This window comes from Felis catus, chromosome B4 (genome assembly GCF_018350175.1).
Source record: "Felis catus isolate Fca126 chromosome B4, F.catus_Fca126_mat1.0, whole genome shotgun sequence".
Lineage (NCBI taxonomy): Eukaryota > Metazoa > Chordata > Mammalia > Carnivora > Felidae > Felis > Felis catus.
The window spans coordinates 49681352-49703007 of record NC_058374.1 but is presented as its reverse complement, the minus strand read 5'-3'; the positions used below and the strand labels follow the sequence as shown (position 1 = coordinate 49703007).

The window sequence follows — 21656 nt, the reverse complement described above, 5'->3', positions numbered from 1 at the left end:
TGTAGAGAGTACTTAAATAAATAAAACTTTTTTTAAAAAATTAATTAATTAAATAAAATGGTTAAAAGAAAAAGGTAAACGGGGAAAAACAGGGCCAAATGGGTAGGCTCTTTTGCTTTCGATGTCAAATTATAATGTCAAATGCAGACGTAAATCAAATGGGGATATTCTGAAGGGATATTCTGAACAAGTATAACTTAGAACACTTACATGCATTCTCTGGGTGGGGCGGAGCGAGGTGGCTGAGAAGGCAGGAGAAGCATTCTAAGAAAGACCCTGAGGTGAAAGAACTCAAATTTAGTTCAGGAATAATCAAACGTTTTTTTAATTTTTATTTTGTCTGAAGAATCAAGTACAGAGAGACAGAAACAAAGGCTGAAAGACAGGCTGGGAATGTATCATGAAAGGTGAAGATGGGCAGATGAATACTAGATTGAATCTAATGCAACAGACAAATGGAAGACACTGAAAGTTTTAAACCCAGGAAGTGTAATACTAGTGCCCTAGTATTCTAAAGGCAAATTCAAAAGTTCTTCAAGCCATCTAAATACTTAGGTATAAGCAATAGCTAATCTAAGTTTCAGTATCTCCTTAAAACTACTCTAGTTGGCCAGATTACCATTACAAAACAAAAAACTAAAATGGTATCTGGAAAGCAAAGTCAACAAAGAACACAGATTAACAAGAAAATGTATGACTAATGTAAATATTCAACTTTTCATAACAAGTCAAACTTCACATACCCAAGGTAACAAATTTAAATCCTGACTCCTAAACAAAACTTTCATTTGGGCCCTCAATGCCTTTATACATATCTGAAAAAGACATGGTATCGATTAACCACCATCAGAGGTATTCCCTTCAATCTACAAATTCCCTTAGGTATTATATCCCTGGTCCTATTTTTCTGATTACAACAGACTGACACCTTACTTGCTCCCTCTCTCCAAATAATACTGACACATCTATTCAAATAAATTTATAAGCCCTCTACCTAGAACACTATTCCTTCTATTCTCACAGAGCTAGCTCCCACTACCCATGCATGGGTATCAGTTTAAATATTCTCTATGAATCTCTCCTTGATGCCCCATATACATTATGTGTCCCTGTTAATGTGCTCCCTCAACATCCTGTACTGCTTCTGCTGTCAAGAGTAGCACAGAGAAAAATAGAAGGAATAAATGGAATTTGATATTCAGTGTTACTACCCTTCCTTACTCAATTCTGAAAACACCAGCAGTTAGTTTTATGTTCACCTATGCAAAAGACCGGATGATTCAATTCTGGAGAAACTGCTCAGGCCAAGAAAAAAGACCCCCAGACACTGAACTTGGAGTCTCGGTGAAATGGCCCAGCAATATCACCCTATGGCTTATGAGTCCCATCCATGTCCAGAAAGCTTCTAATAAGCTTCTTACTGCTACAAAGCTTGGAGGAAATGCACAAGACAACCCTCACTTCTGAAACCAATTATAAGCTCATGGGGAATGGATCCCCAAAACCACCTCAGATTTGATAATTTACTAGAAGGCTTACAGAACTTGCTGAAAGCTAGAAAGCTATTATACTCATGGTGATGGTTTATCACAACAAAAAGATATGGATTAAATTCCGCCAAGGGAAGAGACAGAGGGTCCAGGAGGGTTCCAAACACAGAGCTTCCAGTTGAACAAAGGACAAATTTGCTCTCAGTGGAGCAAAGGACAGTGTTACTGCCTCCTGGCAGTGATGTGCGAGAATATGTAGAATACTGCCAACCAAGGAAGCTCACCTAAGCTTTGACATCCAGAGTTTTTATCAGGGGATGGTCACAGAGATGTGGTTAATTCCCAGGGGCTGATCTCAGTCTCCAGCCCCTCTGGGAGTAGAGCTGATACCACTTGACCCAAAGTACTCAACATGAACCACATTGTTAGACTATCTGTCATGGCCCAAAGCCCCAAGTAAATACACTATGAGGCAGGACATTCCAGGGACTTAGGGTGAAAGAGAAACCTCTTTGGACAAGACTAAATCCTTTACTACACAAATGTCTCATTCGTAAATATGAATGGACAAAAAAAGATTATCTGATATATGAGGAAAGCTTCAAACACAAAAGATACGGCATAAAAACAACTGGAGGGGAGTAGAGAGGAGCAAGTGGAGGGCACTCAGAAGAAAATATTACAGGAAGCAGGAGAAAACTTGAAATTAGAAAGCTAAGGAGCTCTTAGAAATTAAAAATGTTATGTCAGAAATGAAAAGTCCACACCACCAAAGCACATCGCTATGAAATTTCAGAATGCTGAAGACAATGAGAATATTTTTTCACCTTCCAAAAAGAAAAATGAAGGAGATCACATTACATAATGGGGACAAGAACAGCAGCAAATTTGTCAACGGGAACACGGCATAGAATCTAGAATACAGGAGACTGCTGGCGAAGACAATGGAATGGGAAGATCCTAAGCTCATCTTGTCCCATGGATACAACCACATAACGTCCACATCAGTGTAAATAACCCAGAAAACGACCTGAAGATGGGCAGAACAGACTCTCCACAGCTAAATGTAGAGAAGAGGCCACATCAAAGAGGGTAGGCAGACTGCTGGACTGTCCTGAGGAAGGAGACATGCAGGTGCAGACAGGGGAGAGAAACAGATCTGCACACCAAGCACATATGGGGAACCCCGACCAGGAAGATGAATCCCCATAACATTCGGCTTTGGAAGCCAGAGAGGCCTAATTTCATGAGTTCTTACCATCAGCAGGGCTTAATGTCTGGAACTTTAAAAATTAGTGGGGTCAGCTCTGGGAGAGTCAGAGAGCAGGGTGTAAGAGAAAATGGAGTCGTGCCTCTAGAGACACAACACAACAAACAGCCCCTGGGGAAATACAACACGGAAGTAGCAGTATGAAAATGACTAGGACATGTGGGAGGGAAATTTCTTTACTAATCTGAATGTGTGCTGGAGAGGCTTCTCCAAGAACTACAGACTTCTTGAAAGACTTCTCTAAGAACTAAAGAGCTGACGGTCACCATTTCCCTCCCTCACCCCCCAGCCTAGACACATGGACACCCGTAGGAACCAGGCCCAGCCAATACTCTCCACCTAACTTGCTGCCCTCACATTCCCCTGTGCACACACCCCCTGCAGCCAGCTCTCTCCTCCAGGTTCCCTCCCACAGCAGACCCCTGCAAACCTTGCTAACATTGTGCACCCCACCCCCATATTCTCCCGGGGACTCACCCTTCTAGCCTCGTGGCAGTTTTCTAAAGTGAATCTAGGTCCCCTTCCAGCAGGCCTGTACAAACCTTGCTAACACTGTGCACCACAGGCCAGCTTTCTCCTGTAGACCTGCCCCTTCCAATACATCCTTGGCCACGGCCCATCGAAAGTGGTGCCATAAGCAGGGTGAGAAATGGTGCCTGGCAATGTGCAAGCAGCCCCAACAGGAGCCAGCACCACTCCAAAGTGACTCCTGCCCTGGAGAGAAGGGAACATAACCATACACACCTGTCTGACTGTGAACCCAGAAGTGGGCTGGGGCAGACATCTGGTCTGCATGCAGGCCCTGCCCACCAGTGAATGCTTCTTAAGAGACACCACAGGAAAAGCACCCTACAGTTCAGTGCTATTGCATTTCTGGAAAATGCCGGGTCTGACTCAACTCAAGGCCAAGGTGGTCCCAGACTGGCCCACTAACACCATAGGGATAAAACCTGCCCACAAGAGGCAAAGACAGCCACTGCAGACAACTGGACTAAAGGCAAAAGTGGCTTAGCCAAAACAGCAGGGTGCACACTACATGAGAGACACCCCTATGACACGTTCTGGTGAACAAGGGACACTGCACTCCAGGGCACTACAGGATCTCTTCTTCATAAGGCCACTACTTTCAAGAGCAGAAGACGTAGCTGACTTCTTGAGGAGAAGAGAAATGAGAAGACAGAGGAATATGTCCTACATGAAAGAACAGGACAAAAATCAGAGCAAGAGAGCGAAATGAAACAGATAATATGCCTGAAAGAGAATTTAAAGTAATGGTCATAAAGATACTCACTGGACTTGAGAAAAGAGTGGAAGACCTCAGTGAGACTCTCTACAGAGTCAGAAAATGTAAAGAAGAACCAATCACAAAGAACTCAATAACTGAAACTAAAAATATGCTAGATGGAATACACAGTAGACTAGAGGAAGTAGAACAGATCAATGACCTAGAGGACAGAAAGTCATCAAGCTGAGCAGGTGAGAGAGAAAAAATAATAAAAAATGAAAGTAGACTTAAGGAACTCAGCAACACCATGAAGCATAATAATATTTGCATTATAGGAATCCCAAAAGGGGAAGAGAGAGAAAAGGGGGCAGAAAAATTATCTGAAAAAATAACAGCTGAAAAAATTATCTGAAAAAATAAGATGAATCTGGGAAAGGAAACAGAAATCCAGATCCAAGAAGCACAACAAAATCAACCCAAGGAGGGCCACACCAACTCACACAATAATTAAAATGGCAAAAAGTACTGATAAAGAGAGAATTTTAGAAGCAACAAGAGAAAAGAAAATAGTTACATACAAGAGAAACCCCATACAGCTATATGCTGATTTTTCAGCAGGAATTTTGCAGGCCAGAGGCAGAGTGGCATGATATATTCAAACTACTGAAAGAAAACAAACAAACAAAAAAAAAACCTGCAGCCAAGAATACTCTATCCAGCCAGACTATCATTCAGAATAGGAGAGATAAAGTTCCTAGATGAACAGAAGTTAAAGGAATCGTGACCTACAAGAAATGTTAAAGGGGATTTTGTGAGTAGAAGACCGTAAGTAGGAGTATGAAAAGTAGGAAGCACAAAAGCAGTAAAATTAGGCATATTTATAAAAATAAGTCAAGGGGCACCTTGGTGGCTCAGTTGGTTGAGCGTCTGACTTCGGCTCAGGTCAGGATTCCATAATTCGTAAATTTGAGCTCTGCATCAGGCTCTGTGCTGACAGCTCAGAGCCTGGAGCCTGCTTCAGATTCTGTGTTTCCCTCTCTCTGCCCCTTCCCCGCTCATGCTCTATCTCTCTCTCTCAAAAATGAATAAATGTTAAAAATTTTTTAAAAATCAGTCAAAAGATTCACAAAATAAAGGAATGTAAAGTATGACACCATATATCTAAAATGTGGGGGGAGAGGAGTAAAGAATGAGTTCAAGCTTAAGTGACCACTAACTTAATATAGATTGCTATAGCATAACATTATATACCTAATTCTAACCACAAATCAAAAACCAGTAATAGATACGCAAAAAATAAAAAGAAAAGAATCCAAGTATATCACCAAAGAAAGCCAGCAAACCATGACAGAGAAGAGCAAGAGAAGAAAGGAACAAAGAACTACAAAAACTACCATAACATAAGTAACAGAATAAATACATACCTGCCAATAATTCCTTCGAATGGAAATGGACTAAACATTCCAATCAAAAGACACAGGGTGACAGAATGAATAAAAAAGCAAGACTCCTCTATAAGCTGCCTACAAGAGTCTTGTTTCAGACCTAAAGACATAAATAGATTGAAAGTGAGGGGATGGAAAACCATTTACATTGCAAATGGAAGTGAAAAGAAAGCTGAGGTAGCAATACATATATATATCAGACAAAATAGACTTTAAAACCAAGACTGTAACAAGAGACAAAGAAGGACACTATATAATCATACAGGGAACAATCCAACAAGAAGATATAGCAATTGCAAATATTTATGCACCAAACATGGTAACACCCAAATACATGAAGCAGCTAGTAACAAACTTAAAGGAACTAATCAATAGCAATACAATAATACTACGGGACTTTAACATCCCACTTACATCAATGGATAGATCATCCAAACAAGAAAAGAGTGGCTTTGAATTACACATTGGACCAGATGTATCTAACAGATATATACTGAACAATCAATCCTAAAACAGCAGAAACAAATTCTTTCAAGTACATATGGAACATTCTCTAGAATATATCACATATCAGCCCACAAAACAAGTCTCAACAAATTCAAAAAGACTGAAGTCACACCAGGCATCTTTTCCTACCACAAAGCCATGAAACTAGAAATCAACCATAAGAAAAAAACTGGAAAGAGCACAAATACATGGAGGTTAAATAACATGCTAATGAACAATGAATAGGTCAACCAAGAAATCAAAGAGGAAATTAAAAAATCCATGGAGTCAAATGAAAATGAAAACACATGGTCCAAAATCTTTGGGATATAACAAAAGCTGTTCTAAGAGAGGTTTCTAACAATACAGACCTGGCTCAAAAAGCAAGAAAAATCTCAAGTAAACAACCTAACCTTACACCAAGGAGCTAGAAAAAGAAAAAACCAAAATCCAAAACCAGTAGAAGGAAGGAAATAATAACATCGGGGGGGGGGGGGGGGTGGAATGAAACTAAAAACAACAGTTCACTGAAACCAGGAACTGATTATTTGAAAGGATAAACAAAATTGATAAACCCTTAAACAGACTCAATAAAAAAATGGGGAAGGGGGACTCAAAGAAATAAAATCAGAATTCAAAGAGGAGAATAACACCACCACAGAAATACAAAGGATTATGGGGCGCCTAGGTGGCTCAGTTGGGTGAGCGTCCAACTTCAGCTCGGGTCACAATCTCACTGTTTGTAGGTTCGAGCTCTGTTTCAGGCTCTGTGCTGTCAGCTCAAACCCTGGAGCCTGCTTCAGATTCTGTGTCTCTCTCTGCCTCTCTCCCATTTGTGCTCTCTGTCTCTCAAAAATGAATAAATGTCAAAAAAAAAAGAAAGAAATACAAAGGATTCTGAGAGAATATTATGAAAAATTATATGTCAACAAACTGGACAACCTAAAAGAAATGGATAAAGTCCTAGAAACATATAATCCCCCAAAACCAAAGGCAGGGAAAAATAGACAATTTGAACAGACCAATTAGCAGCAATTAAAAAAAGGGTAATCAAACCAGTAATCAAAAATCTCCCAACAAACAAAAGTTCAGGACGAGAAGCTTCACATGTGAATTCTACCAAATATTTAAAGAAAAGGTAGTATCTGTTCTTTTACTTCTTTCATTTTTTTTTTCCTTAACGTTTATTTATTATTGAGAGACAGAGAGAGACAGACCATGAGCATGGGAGGGGCAGAGAGAGGAGGAGACACAGAATCTGAAGCAGGCTCCAGGCTTTGAGCTGTCAGCACAGAGTCTGATGCAGGACTTGAACTCACAAACCACGAGATCATGACCTGAGCCGAAGTTGGACGCTCAACCAACTGAGCAACCCAGATACCCCTATTCTTTTAAAGAAAGCTCCCAAATTGATTCTATGAGGTCAATACTACCTTAATACTAAAAGCAGATAAGGACACTACCAAAAAAGAGAACTATAAACCAATATCTCTGATGAATATAGATGCAAAAATTGTCAACAAAATATTAACAAACAAAATCCAACAATACATAAAAAAAATCACTCCACACGATCAAGTAAGATTTATTCGTAATCAATCAATGTGATACATCACATCAAGAAAAAGGACAGAAACCATAGGATCATTTCAATAGATGCAGAAAAAGCATTTGATAAACTACAATATCCATCTATAATGAAAGCCTTCAACAAAGCAGGCTTAGAAGGAAAATACCTCAACATAGCAAAGGCCATATATGAAAAATCCTCAACTAACATCATGCTCAAAACTGAGAGATTTCCCTGAAAATCAGGAACAAGACAAGGATGTCCACTCTCATCACTTTTATTCACCATAGTACTAGAAGTCCTAGCCATGGCAATCAGATAAGAAAAGTAAATACAAGGCATCCAAATTCATAAGGAAGAAGTAAAACTTTCACTATTTGCAGATGACATGCAGAAAACCCTAAAGACTGCATCAAAAACTACTAGCCCTGATAAATGAATTCAGCAAAGTCACAGAATATAAAATTAATTTACAGAAATCTGTTGTATTTCTATACACTAATCATGAAGCAGGAGAAAGAGATATTAAGAAAACAACTCAAATTACAACTGCACCAAAAATAATAAAATACCTAGGAATAAGCTTAACCAAGAAGGGGAAATATCTGTACTCCATGAACTATAAAACACTGATAAAAGAAATTGAAAATGATACAAATAAGTAGAAAGATATCCAATGCTCATGGACTGGAAGAATAAATATTGTTAAAATGTCCATGCTACCTAAAGCAATCTACAGATTTAATGCAATCCCTCTCAAAATACCAATAGCATTTTTCACAGAACTAGAACAAACAATCCTAAAACTTGTATGGAACCACAAATAGCCAAAGCATCTTGAAAAAGAAGAATAAAAATGGAGGTATCACAATTTCAAATTCCAAGATACACTACAAAGCTGTAGTAATCAAAATAGTATGGTACTGGCAGAAAAACGGACACATAGATTAATGGAACTGGACAGATAGCCCAGAGATAAATCCACAATTATATGGTCAATTAGTTTCAATTTAATTTCAAAGGAGACAAGAATATGCAATAGGGGAAAAGACAGTCTCTTCAAATAAATGCTGCTGGGAAAACTGGACAGCTACATGCAAAAGAATGAAACTGAACCGCTTTCACACATCATAAGTACACACACACACACAAAAAACTCAAAATGGAGTAAGGACCTAAATGTGACACCCGAAAGCATAAAAATCCTAGAAAAGAGGACAGGCAATTTCTTTGACATTGGCCATAACAACATTTCTCTAGATATGTCTCATGAGGCAGAGGAAACAAAAGCAAAAATAAACTATTGGGACATCAAAATAAAAAGCTTTTGTACAGCAAAGAAAACAACGGATAAAATTAAAAGAAACCTACTGAATGGGAGAAGATATTTGCAAATAACATACCTGAAAAAGAATTATTATCCAAAGTATATAAAGAACTTACACAATTCAACATCAAAAAAAAAAATCCAATTAAAAATGGGCAGGAGAGGTGCGCCTTGCTGGCTCAGTCAACTGAGCATTTGACTCTTGATTTCAGCTCAGGTCATGATCCCAGGGTCATGGGATCAAGCTCCATGTCAGGCTCTGTGCTGAGCATGGAGCCTGCCCGATATTCTCTCCCTCACTCTCTCTCTCTCTCTCTCTCTCTCTCTCTCTCTCTCTGTCCCTCTGCTCCTCTCCCCTACTCACTCTCTCTAAAATAAAATTTTTAAAAAATGGGCAGAAGACATGAACAGACTTTTCTCCAAAGAACACACACAGATGGCCAACACACACACGAAACGTCACTGAGTGATGCTCAGTACCACTCACCATAAGGGAAATAAAAATAAAAACCAGGATGAGATACCACCTCACATCTGCCAGAATGACCACAATCAAAAGCAAAAGAAACAACAAATGTTGTCTAGAATGTGAAGAAAAAGGAACACTTGGCCTCTGCTGGTGTGTCCACTGTGGAAAACAGTATGGAGGTTCCTCAAAAAATTAAAAAAAGAATTACTGTATGATCCAGTAATTCCACTATTGGGTATTTACCCAAATAATATAGAAACACTAATTCAAAAAGATATACGCACCTCTACATTTACAGCAGCATTATTTACCAAGCCAAATTATGGAAGCAGCCCAAGTATCTTTCTCTAGACAATGGATAAAGAAGATGTCGGGGCAGCTGGGTGGCTCAGTCAGTTAAGTGTCCAACTTCAGCTCAGGTCATGATCTCAGAGTTTGTGGGTTGGAGGCCCACATCAGGCTCTCTGCTGTTAGCACAGAACCTGCTTCAGATTCTGTCTCCCTTTCTCTCTGACCCTCCCCCACCCATGCTCGTTCTCTCTCAAAAATAAATATTTTTTTAAAAAGATGTGATACACACACACACACACACACACACACACACACACACACACTGGACTATTATTCAGCCATAAACAAGAATGAAAATCTTGCCATCCTCAACAAAATGGACGTAGCTAGAGAGTATAACGCTATGGTCGATAAAAATGTATACATCTATGTACACATAGACATGGTCAATAAAAATAAAATAATATTTTAGGAGTGCCTGAGTGGCTCATTTGGTTAAGCATCCAACTCTTGAATTCGGCTCAGGTCGTGATCCCAGTGTCGTGGGATAGAGCCCCACATTGGGCTGGCTCTGTGCTGAGTGTGGAGCCTGCTTAAGATTCTCCCTCTCCCTCCCTCTCTTTCTCTTTCTCTTTCTCTTTCTCTTTCTCTCTCTCTCTCTCTCTCTCTCTCTCTCTCTCTCACCCCCCCCTTGGCCCCTGCTTGTACTCTTTCTCTGTCTCTCTAAAATAAAACAATCAATAAAAATAAGATAATACTTTAAACAAGAGAAGAGGTGAAGCATTTTATAATTAATCAGGATGAATACCAGCAGGCTTTATATTGTGTGACAAAAGGGTATGGGGAATATTGTTTACATTTCTCTTGTTTTCTCAAAGGAATCTTCTCAAAGGATCAGCTGACCAAAAAACTCAGGTGTGAGAGTTTGAGCCCAAGATTGAACCCAAAGAGCCAACCTCACCTCAATGCTTATAAACTACTGGCTATTTATAAATTCCTTTTCACTCTAATAATTCTCCCAAGAGATGTGCTATCAGGGACACATTCCACATTAAGGATCACTGTTTGTCTCCCAGTAATTCTCTATGTTGAATCCTGCTATTTCTTTTTCCCTCTATTTCAGAAATGTCATTAGCAACTAAATGAGGCAGCTTTTCCTTTCTTACAGACCATCAGGACTTACATTCTAGGCTTAACATATGGACTTATACCATGACTGAAATATCACTGTATCCCAGATGCTCTGCTTTATAAGGATAAGAGAAAATATCTCGGAAACAAGATGACAAAAAGTTCTTTACAGTTTCTTTTACTTTCTACCTGGCCTATCCTTCACCTTTATGAAATGGATGCACTCTATCCACCTAAATCAATTATTGGCTGTTCAGCCTCTATCTATGCTTATGACCGTGTCAGGCAAAGCAAGTTAGGGATCTACATGGGTTTCGTCCATGCTTGTCAAATTCAGAACACACACACACGTGCGCGCGCGCACACACGCGCACACACACACACACACACAATTTACCAAACATGGCTGTGCATTAATCCTTAAACTGACAATACCCTTCAAAAACTGTCCTCTAAAAAATCACTTCCTTCATGCTTTTCAGCCAAATTAACATCTTAAACAAAATTGCTGAGAGAGAAAAATCTCCCATCTCACAAGACATTTCATTGCCCAGATCTTGATTTTACTCCTATACACTCTCATGAATGTACACCATAAGTTACTAAACCATGTCCGGATTTCCAAATACACAGTCTTTCAATTTAACATACTCTGGGAAAACTTCTGATAAGAGTTTCTCCAAACCCCTAAATGTGCCTAGTGTTCAGAATGAATCATTAGACCTTAGAGAAATTCACCAAGAAGCTAGACAACTGTGGCCCCCTGTTGGGTAAAGATTCAACTCTCAGTCCTTTGAGAAGATTTGATCAATTATTCCAGGAGCTAAGAGCTGCCAAGAAAATCTATTTAACACTTTCCTCTCAGTGAGAGAGTAGATGACACACTTTCCTAAATTAAAATTTGAAAATGTGCAAAAAAGCCCTGCTACTTATTAAGTTCATATTGTTAGTCAATAAAAAAGATGCATAAAGCAACTACCTGTGCTGCATGTTGTGCTAGTCTTACAAGAGTCTGGGGGGGGGGGGGGGGGTGGCACCTGGGTGGCGCAGTCGGTTAAGCGTCCGACTTCAGCCAGGTCACGGTCTCGCGGTCAGTGAGTTCGAGCCCCGCATCAGGCTCTGGGCTGATGGCTCAGAGCCTGGAGCCTGTTTCCGATTCTGTGTCTCCCTCTCTCTCTGCCCCTCCCCCGTTCATGCTCTGTCTCTCTCTGTCCCAAAAATAAATAAAACATTGAAAAAAAATTAAAAAAAAAAAAAAGAGTCTGGGGGATACTTACGCGCTAAAACAAACGTGTAGACAATCTGTTCTATCAAAAATGTAACTGGAATGCTACAGAATGGAACTACAAATAATAAGATTTCATTTAAATTTAAATAAGCATGTTAAGCTCAAGAAAACATAGAATAAATATGTTAATGGAACCTAGAATTTATATAAAACCTATTCTTATTTTTCCTGAAACTGATTTCACCATTTGCACTGCCTTCCACTCTCACCACACACTCAACGTCCTTCCACTCTCACCACACACTACTCATGAATTTAAGGTACTATGTGACCTCTCCCAGGAACATTTAAGTTTTACCTCTATGGTAAGATATAGCAAATTATGAATGACAAATTTTATAAAGGGTATTAAATTATTTCAAAAGTTTATGAATTTATATTATTCCTAATACTTAATCTCTTATGCAAATATTTTTAAATGACCTACTGAGAACCACTATAATCTCGCTATTGAAATTTGTATGTTTGAATTTTGAAGCCCATGTCTACTTTTACAAAAAAAAAATATTGCTATTCTTAGGTGAATGGCATATAAGTACTTGTCTATGATTATTTACCTAAAATGGTCATAGAGTGGTACCAAGGGGACTTACTGAACAAACACCTACTCCATGGTCTGGGTATTGATCAATTTCCAAAGATTCTGATTACGGGAGAAAAAAATAGAAAAATAAAAGAATTTGGGATGAATAAATTACCATCTGGGAGAAAAAAACCCAGTGATAACTACCTTTTGTCACATATCCATATGGAGGAAAGCAAACCACTATGATGTGAGTACATACGTATTTGTGTGAGTACAACACACAAATGTATGTATTTTGTATGTATTTTGTGTGAGTACAACACAAAATTTGTATGATGTGAGTACATAGGTATTGAGTACATACGTAGTTTCAACCCCGTTACGTGCCAGCACACTTGGGCTCCAGCTGCCCGAAACCCTTTGAATCTCTCCCTCACAACCCCTTGTTATATTCCAGTCAACATATACCCTTGTTCACAATGAGTTATTCTTTAGCTTTAGGGTCAGAACTTTCCAACACCTCTACTGTATCTGTGTAAAAGGAAAAGTACATAATTCCTATTGTGGCTCACTTTGTTCCAGGCACCATGCCAGTTGCTATACGTGTAATACCTCATTTAATCTCCACAATTATTCTATGCCCTAGCTATTACCCACCATCACTTTTATGCACTTTTATTTTAGGTGTGCAAACTCAGAAATCACAGGTGGACGAATCAGAATTTGAATCCCAGGCATTCTGACTTCAAAGTCTAACTTCCTTTCCCCAAAACAGCTCCATTTAATGAAATGGGTAACCATCAAGCATATATTTATTTGCAAAACAATTTTAATCTGAGCTACATCTAGAGCTACAGAACCAAATTCTCAAACTTGAACAAGAGATCACCCTTTGAACTAAATGAACTAAGTGAACATTCAAAGTGAAGTACGTTTTGAAAGGAAAATAAAAACTAAAACAAGAGAAACATTTCTGGGGAGCTACCATATGTATTAAACAAGCCTTATATCATCTCCCCCCTACCTTTTGATTTGCAGGAAATACCAAATGTTTTCCAGATCCCTACTTACCACAGTCTCCTGCTCTCTGGTAATGCCTGTATCTGTGTTCAAAAAAATATTTAAACACGCAGAAGGAGCTTGGCATGTAGGTGTACCCCTTAAACAGCAGGCATCTAACATGTGCTAAAACACCCTGACTGTAAGCAGACAGGGCTTGAGTTGATATTGTCTTCCAAAACAAACAAACAAACCCCCGTTACATTATGGAGCACAATGATTGCCAACACTGCCTGGGCATATCTGTTCAAAACTGAATTTGAGCGGTATTCACCACCTGCTGGGTGCTGATTCAAAAAACACCGCTTCCCCCAGCACCTCATCTCCTTCTGTAATTTCTCCTCAGGAAGTTCTTTCGTGGCACAGGTTTTGACAAGGTGGGTGATTTTCCTCGTGCTTTCAGATGCTCTGTGACAAGTCATCAAAAACTTTAAAGCACCACCACCCCTCCTTTTACAAAGTCATTAGACGTGCCAACTCTGAAGTTGGTCTGAGTTCGCTCTACAGTAACAACTTGGCGGCCACGTTCATCTGGAAGCATTCCCCCTGGTGGTGCACCACAGGAACACGGCTTCCTGCAGCCTGCTCCTGGGGGCAGGGGAAACCTGAAGCTGTCATGGGTGTCACATGCCTGTGGAAGTCACGTGCCTGTGTCAGCTCTCTAGGGAAGCTGGTTCCCGTCCAATTCTCACAGAGAAGGCTACTCCTGTCTGCAGGCAGGGTTTCACAGCAGCACATCTAGAAGACTGGAGACTTTACTTAAGGTCAACTGTAGAAAACACAGAGCAGCCGGAAGACAAAACGGTGAGATCTCAGGTACGCAAGAAGGCTCCCCGTCACCCAATATTCTCTATGGGTAAATAATTCAAATTGCACAATTAAAGTATCATTCCTTGGCATTTATTAAAGCTACCTTTCCCGGGGAAATGTAGCCCTTTATCTCTCACACATTAGCAGGAAGTGAATTTTCTGTTCTCCTCCCAGACAGCGTGTGAATAAGGGGAAAGGCACCCTCAAAGTACACACCTCAGGGGTGGGAAAGGGGTGCAGCAAGAGGCTGCTGCCCCCAGAGGCAAGATTTCCCCTGCCTCATAAGGACTGTCCCTTATGCCAGCTGACTCTGGTGATGATCCAAAGAGGCTGCTGTAGGCCCCTGGCCTTTTCCTGTTCTCACTGCTTGCCCACGGCATATCCAGCATACAGTACAAAACGCACATAGACAGACTTGAATTTCAAAGTAATCATTTTTGTTTTAAAATCCCTCAAAGAGGAAGAACAAACAAGACATTTTAAAATTATTAATTAAGATAACATTTGAAAATTAGCTATAGATTTCCCATCTCCCTTCATTTTGGGTTTCCAGTTAAGACAGGTCACGAGCGAGTGGTCGTATACGGAAGGCGTGGTGTTATCAACAACAAAAAATATAAGTGGAAAAAAATGTTAAATAAGTCTATACAGAAATAGTGTAGTTTTCAGGCTAAGAGCAGTTTCTCAAGTCACGCAGACCAGGGTTGAGTTCTAAGTCACCACTCTGTTGCTACATGTATCGCTACAGGCAAGATGCCTTACCTCTTAAAAATCAGACCCCTCATTTGTAAAATCAGGATGAAAACAATACTGACTACATAAAATTGTTGGGGAAAGTAAAGTACAGGCTACTCCATGTACTTAGCACAATGTCTTGCATATGAAATACTCTGCTCTGAATGATACTATTTTCTGAAATAGTATTTTCTGAAAATACTATTTTCATTTCCCTTTGAAAATCTTTTAAGTAAATCAATTTTAATTTTGTTAGCATGACAACGATCAAGTAATTTTGTAACAACAGAATGTTTTTCAAGAGATAAATATCAAAGTAGTGGGGGTAAAATGGCACGATGTCATTTTGAATTTTAAGATACTACAGCTAAAGATGAAGGCTAGTAAAGGAAGTGTGACAAAACTGATTTCTATTGAAACTGGGGGACAGGTAGATGAGTTCATCACACTAACCTCTCCACTTCTATGCATGTTTGAAAACCTTCATAATTAAAAGGTTAAAAAGAATCGACTGGTCCATCAATACATATTTATTAAGAATCCTCCAGGAGCCCAATATAGAACTGATGACATAAGATAACAGTTAACTATTACTTTAAACAAACACACACAGGCAGGCATCAACTTTACCTTTCTGGTATGATGCCAAGAATCAAAGACTGAGTAAAGGAAAAGGTTGTGATCTGTGAATAGGGATTCTACAGCATCCACAGATGGTGTTTATGCCCATGACTCATCAGCAGAGTCCCAACAGCATTTCTCCGACAGGGTTCCTCATCTGAACCAGAGAATAAAAAAATGATTTGAATGACTATTTTCTCATTCCTCCCGATGGAGAATTAGTACCCTTCTAGAGACATCAGAGAGAAGTTAATTCATGATATATAATTGATGCCTTAGGTCAGTAAGACTTCATTCTGTTGCAGAATCCCAACTACAGAAAGCTGCTGGCACCCCCACTCAGAGGTCTGCTCTTAGTTTATTCACATTTCCACTAACCTCGATGCTCTTGTTTTGAGCATACTGGAAACAGCAAATCAGAAGGTGGAAATCTCTATAGCAGAAGACTGATCACAGGAGAGAAATTTAAAAGTTTATCAAAAATGCATTCAGGAAACCAAAAAAGCAGAGCAGCCTGGCCACCTATCTAGAGGGAATTGCTCTAAAAGCCCCACAAGTCCATAATATTTACCGAGTACTTACAATATTGAGTACTTACAAGGACTTACATGCTTGTAACAATAATACTCCAAGTCACAAAAACTATTAAATTCTACTCAGTGTACTCTTCCTCAGACAGGGACTAAACCTTCAGAGTTCTGCTGCTCCATGGGACATTACTGGGCAATTTTTATTTCCTTCTTCATATTTATAAATTTTCAAAAACGTCTATAATGATTGTGCATTACATTTATAATTAGACAAGAACATATTTTTTTTTATTTATTTATTTATTTTTATTTTTGGGACAGAGAGAGACAGAGCATGAACGGGGGAGGGGCAGAGAGAGAGGGAGACACAGAATCGGAAACAGGCTCCAAGCTCTGAGCCATCAGCCCAGAGCCTGACGCGGGGCTCGAACTCAAGGACCGCGAGATCGTGACCTGGCTGAAGTCGGACGCTTAACCGACTGCGCCACCCAGGCGCCCCAACAAGAACATATTTTTTAAAAATATTTATTTATTCTGAGAGAGCGTGTGCGCATGGCAGGGAGGGGCTGAGAGAGGGAGAGAGAGGGAATCCCAAGCAGGCTCCATCCACACTGTCAGCATGGGCCCAATGTGGGGCTTGAACTAATGAACCATGAGATCATGACCTGAGATCAAGAGTCAGATACTTAACTGACTGAGCCACCCAGGCGCCCCTAGATAAAAACATCTTTTAAAGATACTTAATTTGGGGGCACCTGGGTGGCTCAGTCAGTTGAGCTTCTGACTTCAGCTGGCTGGAGCCTGCTTCAGATTCTGGGTCTCTCTCTCTCTCTCTCTCTCTCTGCCCTTGCCCTGCTTTCTCTCTGTCTCTCTCAAAAATAAATAAACATTAAAAAGTTTTTAAAAAACTGATTAAAAAAATAAAGATACTTAATTTTAGGAAAATTTCACTCCAGGTGACCTGAGTTTTAAACTTTTTAAGTCATTCCACAGTGATCCATTCTCCAAAATTCACAGATAGGTATGCATCTTAGGTATTGTCCTTGGTATTAAGGAAAATGTGATCGAAATGGTGAGAAGAAAACTTGTAGAGAAAAAATCAAAATAATTAAGTGTTAACAGACATCTATTAAACACGATGGACAAGTTTTCAAGAAGCGGGTAGGGGGTCAAGCTTGACCTCGAAGGGCAGAGGTGGGTAGAGGTAACAGGAACAGGCCAAATGACCCAGGACCCTTAAAGAAAGAAAGAGTAGAAGTGTTGGACTTGGCACAGTAGGGAATAAAAAGCCACTGTAAGTTCCTAGAAAAGGCAACAATGCTTCTTCTTCATTCATTCATGTAATAAACACTGATAATAATAAATTACTTACATCACGAAAAATACTCTTGCACATGAAAGGAGGGATACAGAGACCTAACAAACACAGATCCTACCCTCAGGCAGGTTATTAACAAAGTATCACTACGACATACAAACACAAGAAGGATATCAGTAGGTACATAAGAGAAGGAGAGGACCTTGGCAGGTGAGTGATGAACAGTCCAGCAGAGGAGACAAAGAGTCTTCACAGAGGAGATAAAATAATGAAAGCAGTATTTGGGGAAGATTACTGGAATAATCGATTCCATCTATTAGTCACTCCTCAAGTTAAGGTGATCTAACTACATTTCTCATTGAATACTGACACTAACTCTGCCACATAGGCATCGGGTCCATTTTACAGATGAGGAAAACTGAAACTCAAAGAGATGGAACTACTTGTCAGGGCTAAGATTCAAACACAGGTGTCTATGATTCCAAACCCAAATTACTTCTAGAATGCCATACATATAATCATTAGAGTGAAAAACATTTACTTAATTCAACTATATGACATATAATTTTTACAGAATTTAACAGACATTTCTATTTCCAGTTCTTGTGAGAATTCCCACCTGGCTAAACCATCCACCACTTCCTGACAGAACTATTTGGCTATCCCCAGTAAGTCTTTCCTTTGACTAAAGACAGTGATTGTACTAATTTAAGTAAGAGTATATACTTCTCTTGAAATGGAAGTATATCTTAAGGAAACCAAATAACCCAAATAGCAAATCTGAGAAAATCAATATAATTTGTGCTGTGTGCAAAAACAAAGAAAACGTTTGACCAAATAGAGATTTTCCTAGGGCAGATAAGACAGACCAGAGGTGGAGAAATCAGCAAGGAGGCCACTATTGTGATTTAGGTGTGTAATAGAACAAGCCAAGCTTAAGAATAAAAGAGAAAGGGGTGAATCCACAAGACATTTTTTATGGAAGAAACAGTGAGACTATAATCAATACTCTGTCATGCAGAGGAATAAGTACAAAATAAAAGGCTCTGTACATAAAGATTTATGAAGTCAAGATGTACGCTCATGAAACATCTAGAGAGAAAGAAAATATATAGTTATTATGCAACCATGTTCAACCATCAGAGAAAGGGGGAAGGAGGAATGCACACCAATAACTGGAACTTAGAGCCTCAGAAGCCAGAGAGGACTGTGATGGCCAGAGGAGCCATAAAAAGGTATGAATTCCAAGCACAGGGAATATCATGGACCTACAATTCCACAGAACAGTAATTCTAAGTAATGATCAGAAGACTCAAAGAAGTCTTGTTAGCATCGATGCCTATTGTCTAGACTCTACATGCTAATCACTATGTCTCACAGTTTCTCTATATTATGTAATCATTAAGGCAATATGACAACCAAACATAGTATTCATCTACAGACTGAAGTTTTTTTTCTTCCTGGACTCAGATCTATGGAAATGTTTTCACTCATAGAAATCCATTAGATCTTTGCCGATATGAAGATATTTCCCACAGTGTTTTTAAATGATTATCTAAAGGTTAAGAATGTAATGTTGACTGGTTCATCCTTTGAAACAGAGCAGCTACATACCCTGATGATGAGCAAAGTTTGCTTTGTGTACAGCAGTGTGCTTCCCCAGTGATGTTTTTAGTTTGATTAAGGGAAGTTTCTCAAGGGCAGAGCCTCCTAACTTCATTGCTCTTGTCTCTTTCACAAAGACAGGGAAAGTACGGAGAAGGTACTATATATATATATATATATATATATATATATATATACCTGCTGAATGAAAGAATTTGAAATTATAATAATGATCGCAACCTGAAGAGTCAACAGTAGAAAAAAAAAAGGAAAAGAAACTCTGCTTATAAAGATAGAAGGCTAAACTATGTTTCTTGTGTCAACTTTGGAAAACTATCAGAAACATTGAGGTTTCTCTCTGCATACTGAAGGGAAAGAAAAATCTCCCCCAAAACATGAAAATGTACACAGCTAGAGCTCCTTTGCCAAAACAAATATGAGAATCATCACAACCTACCTTCCCACCGAATCTACAACACAAACTTAATAATCTTAAAGGAAACATGAATGTGTTCTTTTTTTTTTTTCCACTAGAAAATTAACTAAATCACTCTTTCTGTTAGACCATCTCGCATCTGTACGCAATGAGAAATCTTTAGGCTCTGTCCCCTCCAGTGTCGGAGACCATGGAGAAGATAAACTCATGTCAATTTCCAAAATCACCATGAAGAATGCTTTTAATTCCCATTAGTCACTGGCATTATTTGAATAAAATAGGCTCCTCTTTAGACACAATGCACTTTTCAGTTACCTACCACCTACCACCTACTTTACTCCCTAACCCTCTTGATTTTTCCGATATGCTTTCATTCTCATTTTAATACATGTCTTCACTTCCTGAATCAAAACATAAAAGGCTAATTTCTCCTAAAATCTGCTTATAGAAATGTTGCTAACCAAATATAAAAAATATCATAAAGAAATTAATTAGGGGCGCCTGGGTGGCTCAGTCGGTTAACCGGCCGACTTCGGCTCAGGTCATGATCTCGCGGTCTGTGAGTTCGAGCCCCGCGTTGGGCTCTGTGCTGACAGCTCAGAGCCTGGAGCCTGTTTCAGATTCTGTGTCTCCCTCTCTCTCTGACCCTCCCCTGTTCATGCTCTGTCTCTCCCTGTCTCAAAAATAAATAAAACGTTAAAAATTTTTTTAAAAAAGAAATTAATTAAATATAAAAGTGACAGAATTTGTCAAAAATAATATATAGTAATTAAAGATTCTCTGAATCTCTAGTTAATCTGGGTCACTCTATAATTTACTGCAGGGTTCTGAATCTGAAATGTCCTTAGGAACCCTCTGAGGAGCTTGTGAAAATGAAGAGTCCTGGACTCCTCCCCCTACAATGGACAGTTAAAGCTACTGAGCAGCTCAGAAACGTTCATTCAAGGATCTCTACGTTGGAGACATAGGGTGCATACCTTAAGCATGCCAGATTACCTAGTTTAGTGTCAAATGTTAGGCACTTGAATGAAATCTCACACACACACACACACACACACACACACACACTCCTACCTAGTGGTCATGGGGGCAAGAATGTGACCACTAGGTGTTCAGTTGAAAAGCTTATCCAAATCTGGATTACAAAAGTAGTTAAATTGGATATTTTTACCAGCCATTAAAGCCCACAATCTTGACATCATTAGCCACATTCCAAAAGAACCAAAGCACCCATTAAGTAGCACCTTTTTAAGAAGTAATTACCAGAAGCCACTCTTATATCAGACTTTGCTTTAGGGGAGGAAGGCCTGACTCTACAAAGAGAGTCAGAAGTTGCAGCCAGTGTCTCAACATTTTAAAAATTCTGTATAGTTTGCTGGAGCGGAGATGAAACATTTATCCTTCTCTTGCAACCACTTTGGTTTCCAGGGGACTGACTCACAGCTGAGGCAGGCGGACGAGAGGTACATCCGTAGACACACACACAACACACACCAAAGTTAACTGAAAAATTTCAAAGTGCCTTTTTATGCCTTTAACTCAAAGATGAACACATTTCAAGGTGACCCAATCCTCAAGTGACAGACAGTGTTTTAAAAGGGCCAGAGCTCTCCACTTAAACAATTTCTAGTGACATGTTTAAATCGTATCCTCAAGGGCTCTATCTGCTGTCCTATTTACTAGTCTTTCTTTCCTGGCAGAGGCATCCCATTTTAAGTGAGCGCTTGAAGTTCATCCTCCTTCCTAACAATTAAAATCTACGGGGCTTAGATGCTTTAAAAAAATTTTTTTAACTTAAGAGGCACCATGGAGAACTTTTAATTATTTAACTATACGACCAACCCAAATTATTACTTTATAGGTTTTTTCTATTTATCAGAACAGTATCAGAATAATAAAAGACAGCCTCATCATCATGCTTACAAGCAAACAGTAAAAGAACTTATAAGGTAAAATCAAAGTTAGCATTCATAAAAGGATAATCATAACATTCACTGTGTATGTATTTTATATATAGAATAGGA

At 39.2% G+C, this 21656-nt stretch overlaps 1 protein-coding gene across 2 annotated transcripts in view; it reads right to left on the bottom strand.

The window, feature by feature from the left end:
- The window catches only part of DERA (deoxyribose-phosphate aldolase), a 118146-nt gene that overhangs the window by 89601 nt on the left and 6889 nt on the right, over nt 1-21656 (bottom strand). The window contains exons 1-2 of one of the 2 annotated variants that reach the window (XM_045061440.1): nt 5410-5462; nt 211-276 (exon numbers count right to left, since the gene is read on the bottom strand). The exons of the other annotated variant lie outside the window; for it this stretch is intronic. Coding sequence (XP_044917375.1) covers nt 211-276; nt 5410-5447 — 104 coding nt within the window. The 5' untranslated portion in view covers nt 5448-5462. Of the gene's footprint in view, nt 1-210; nt 277-5409; nt 5463-21656 lie in introns of those variants that run through there. 2 annotated transcript variants of the gene reach the window in all.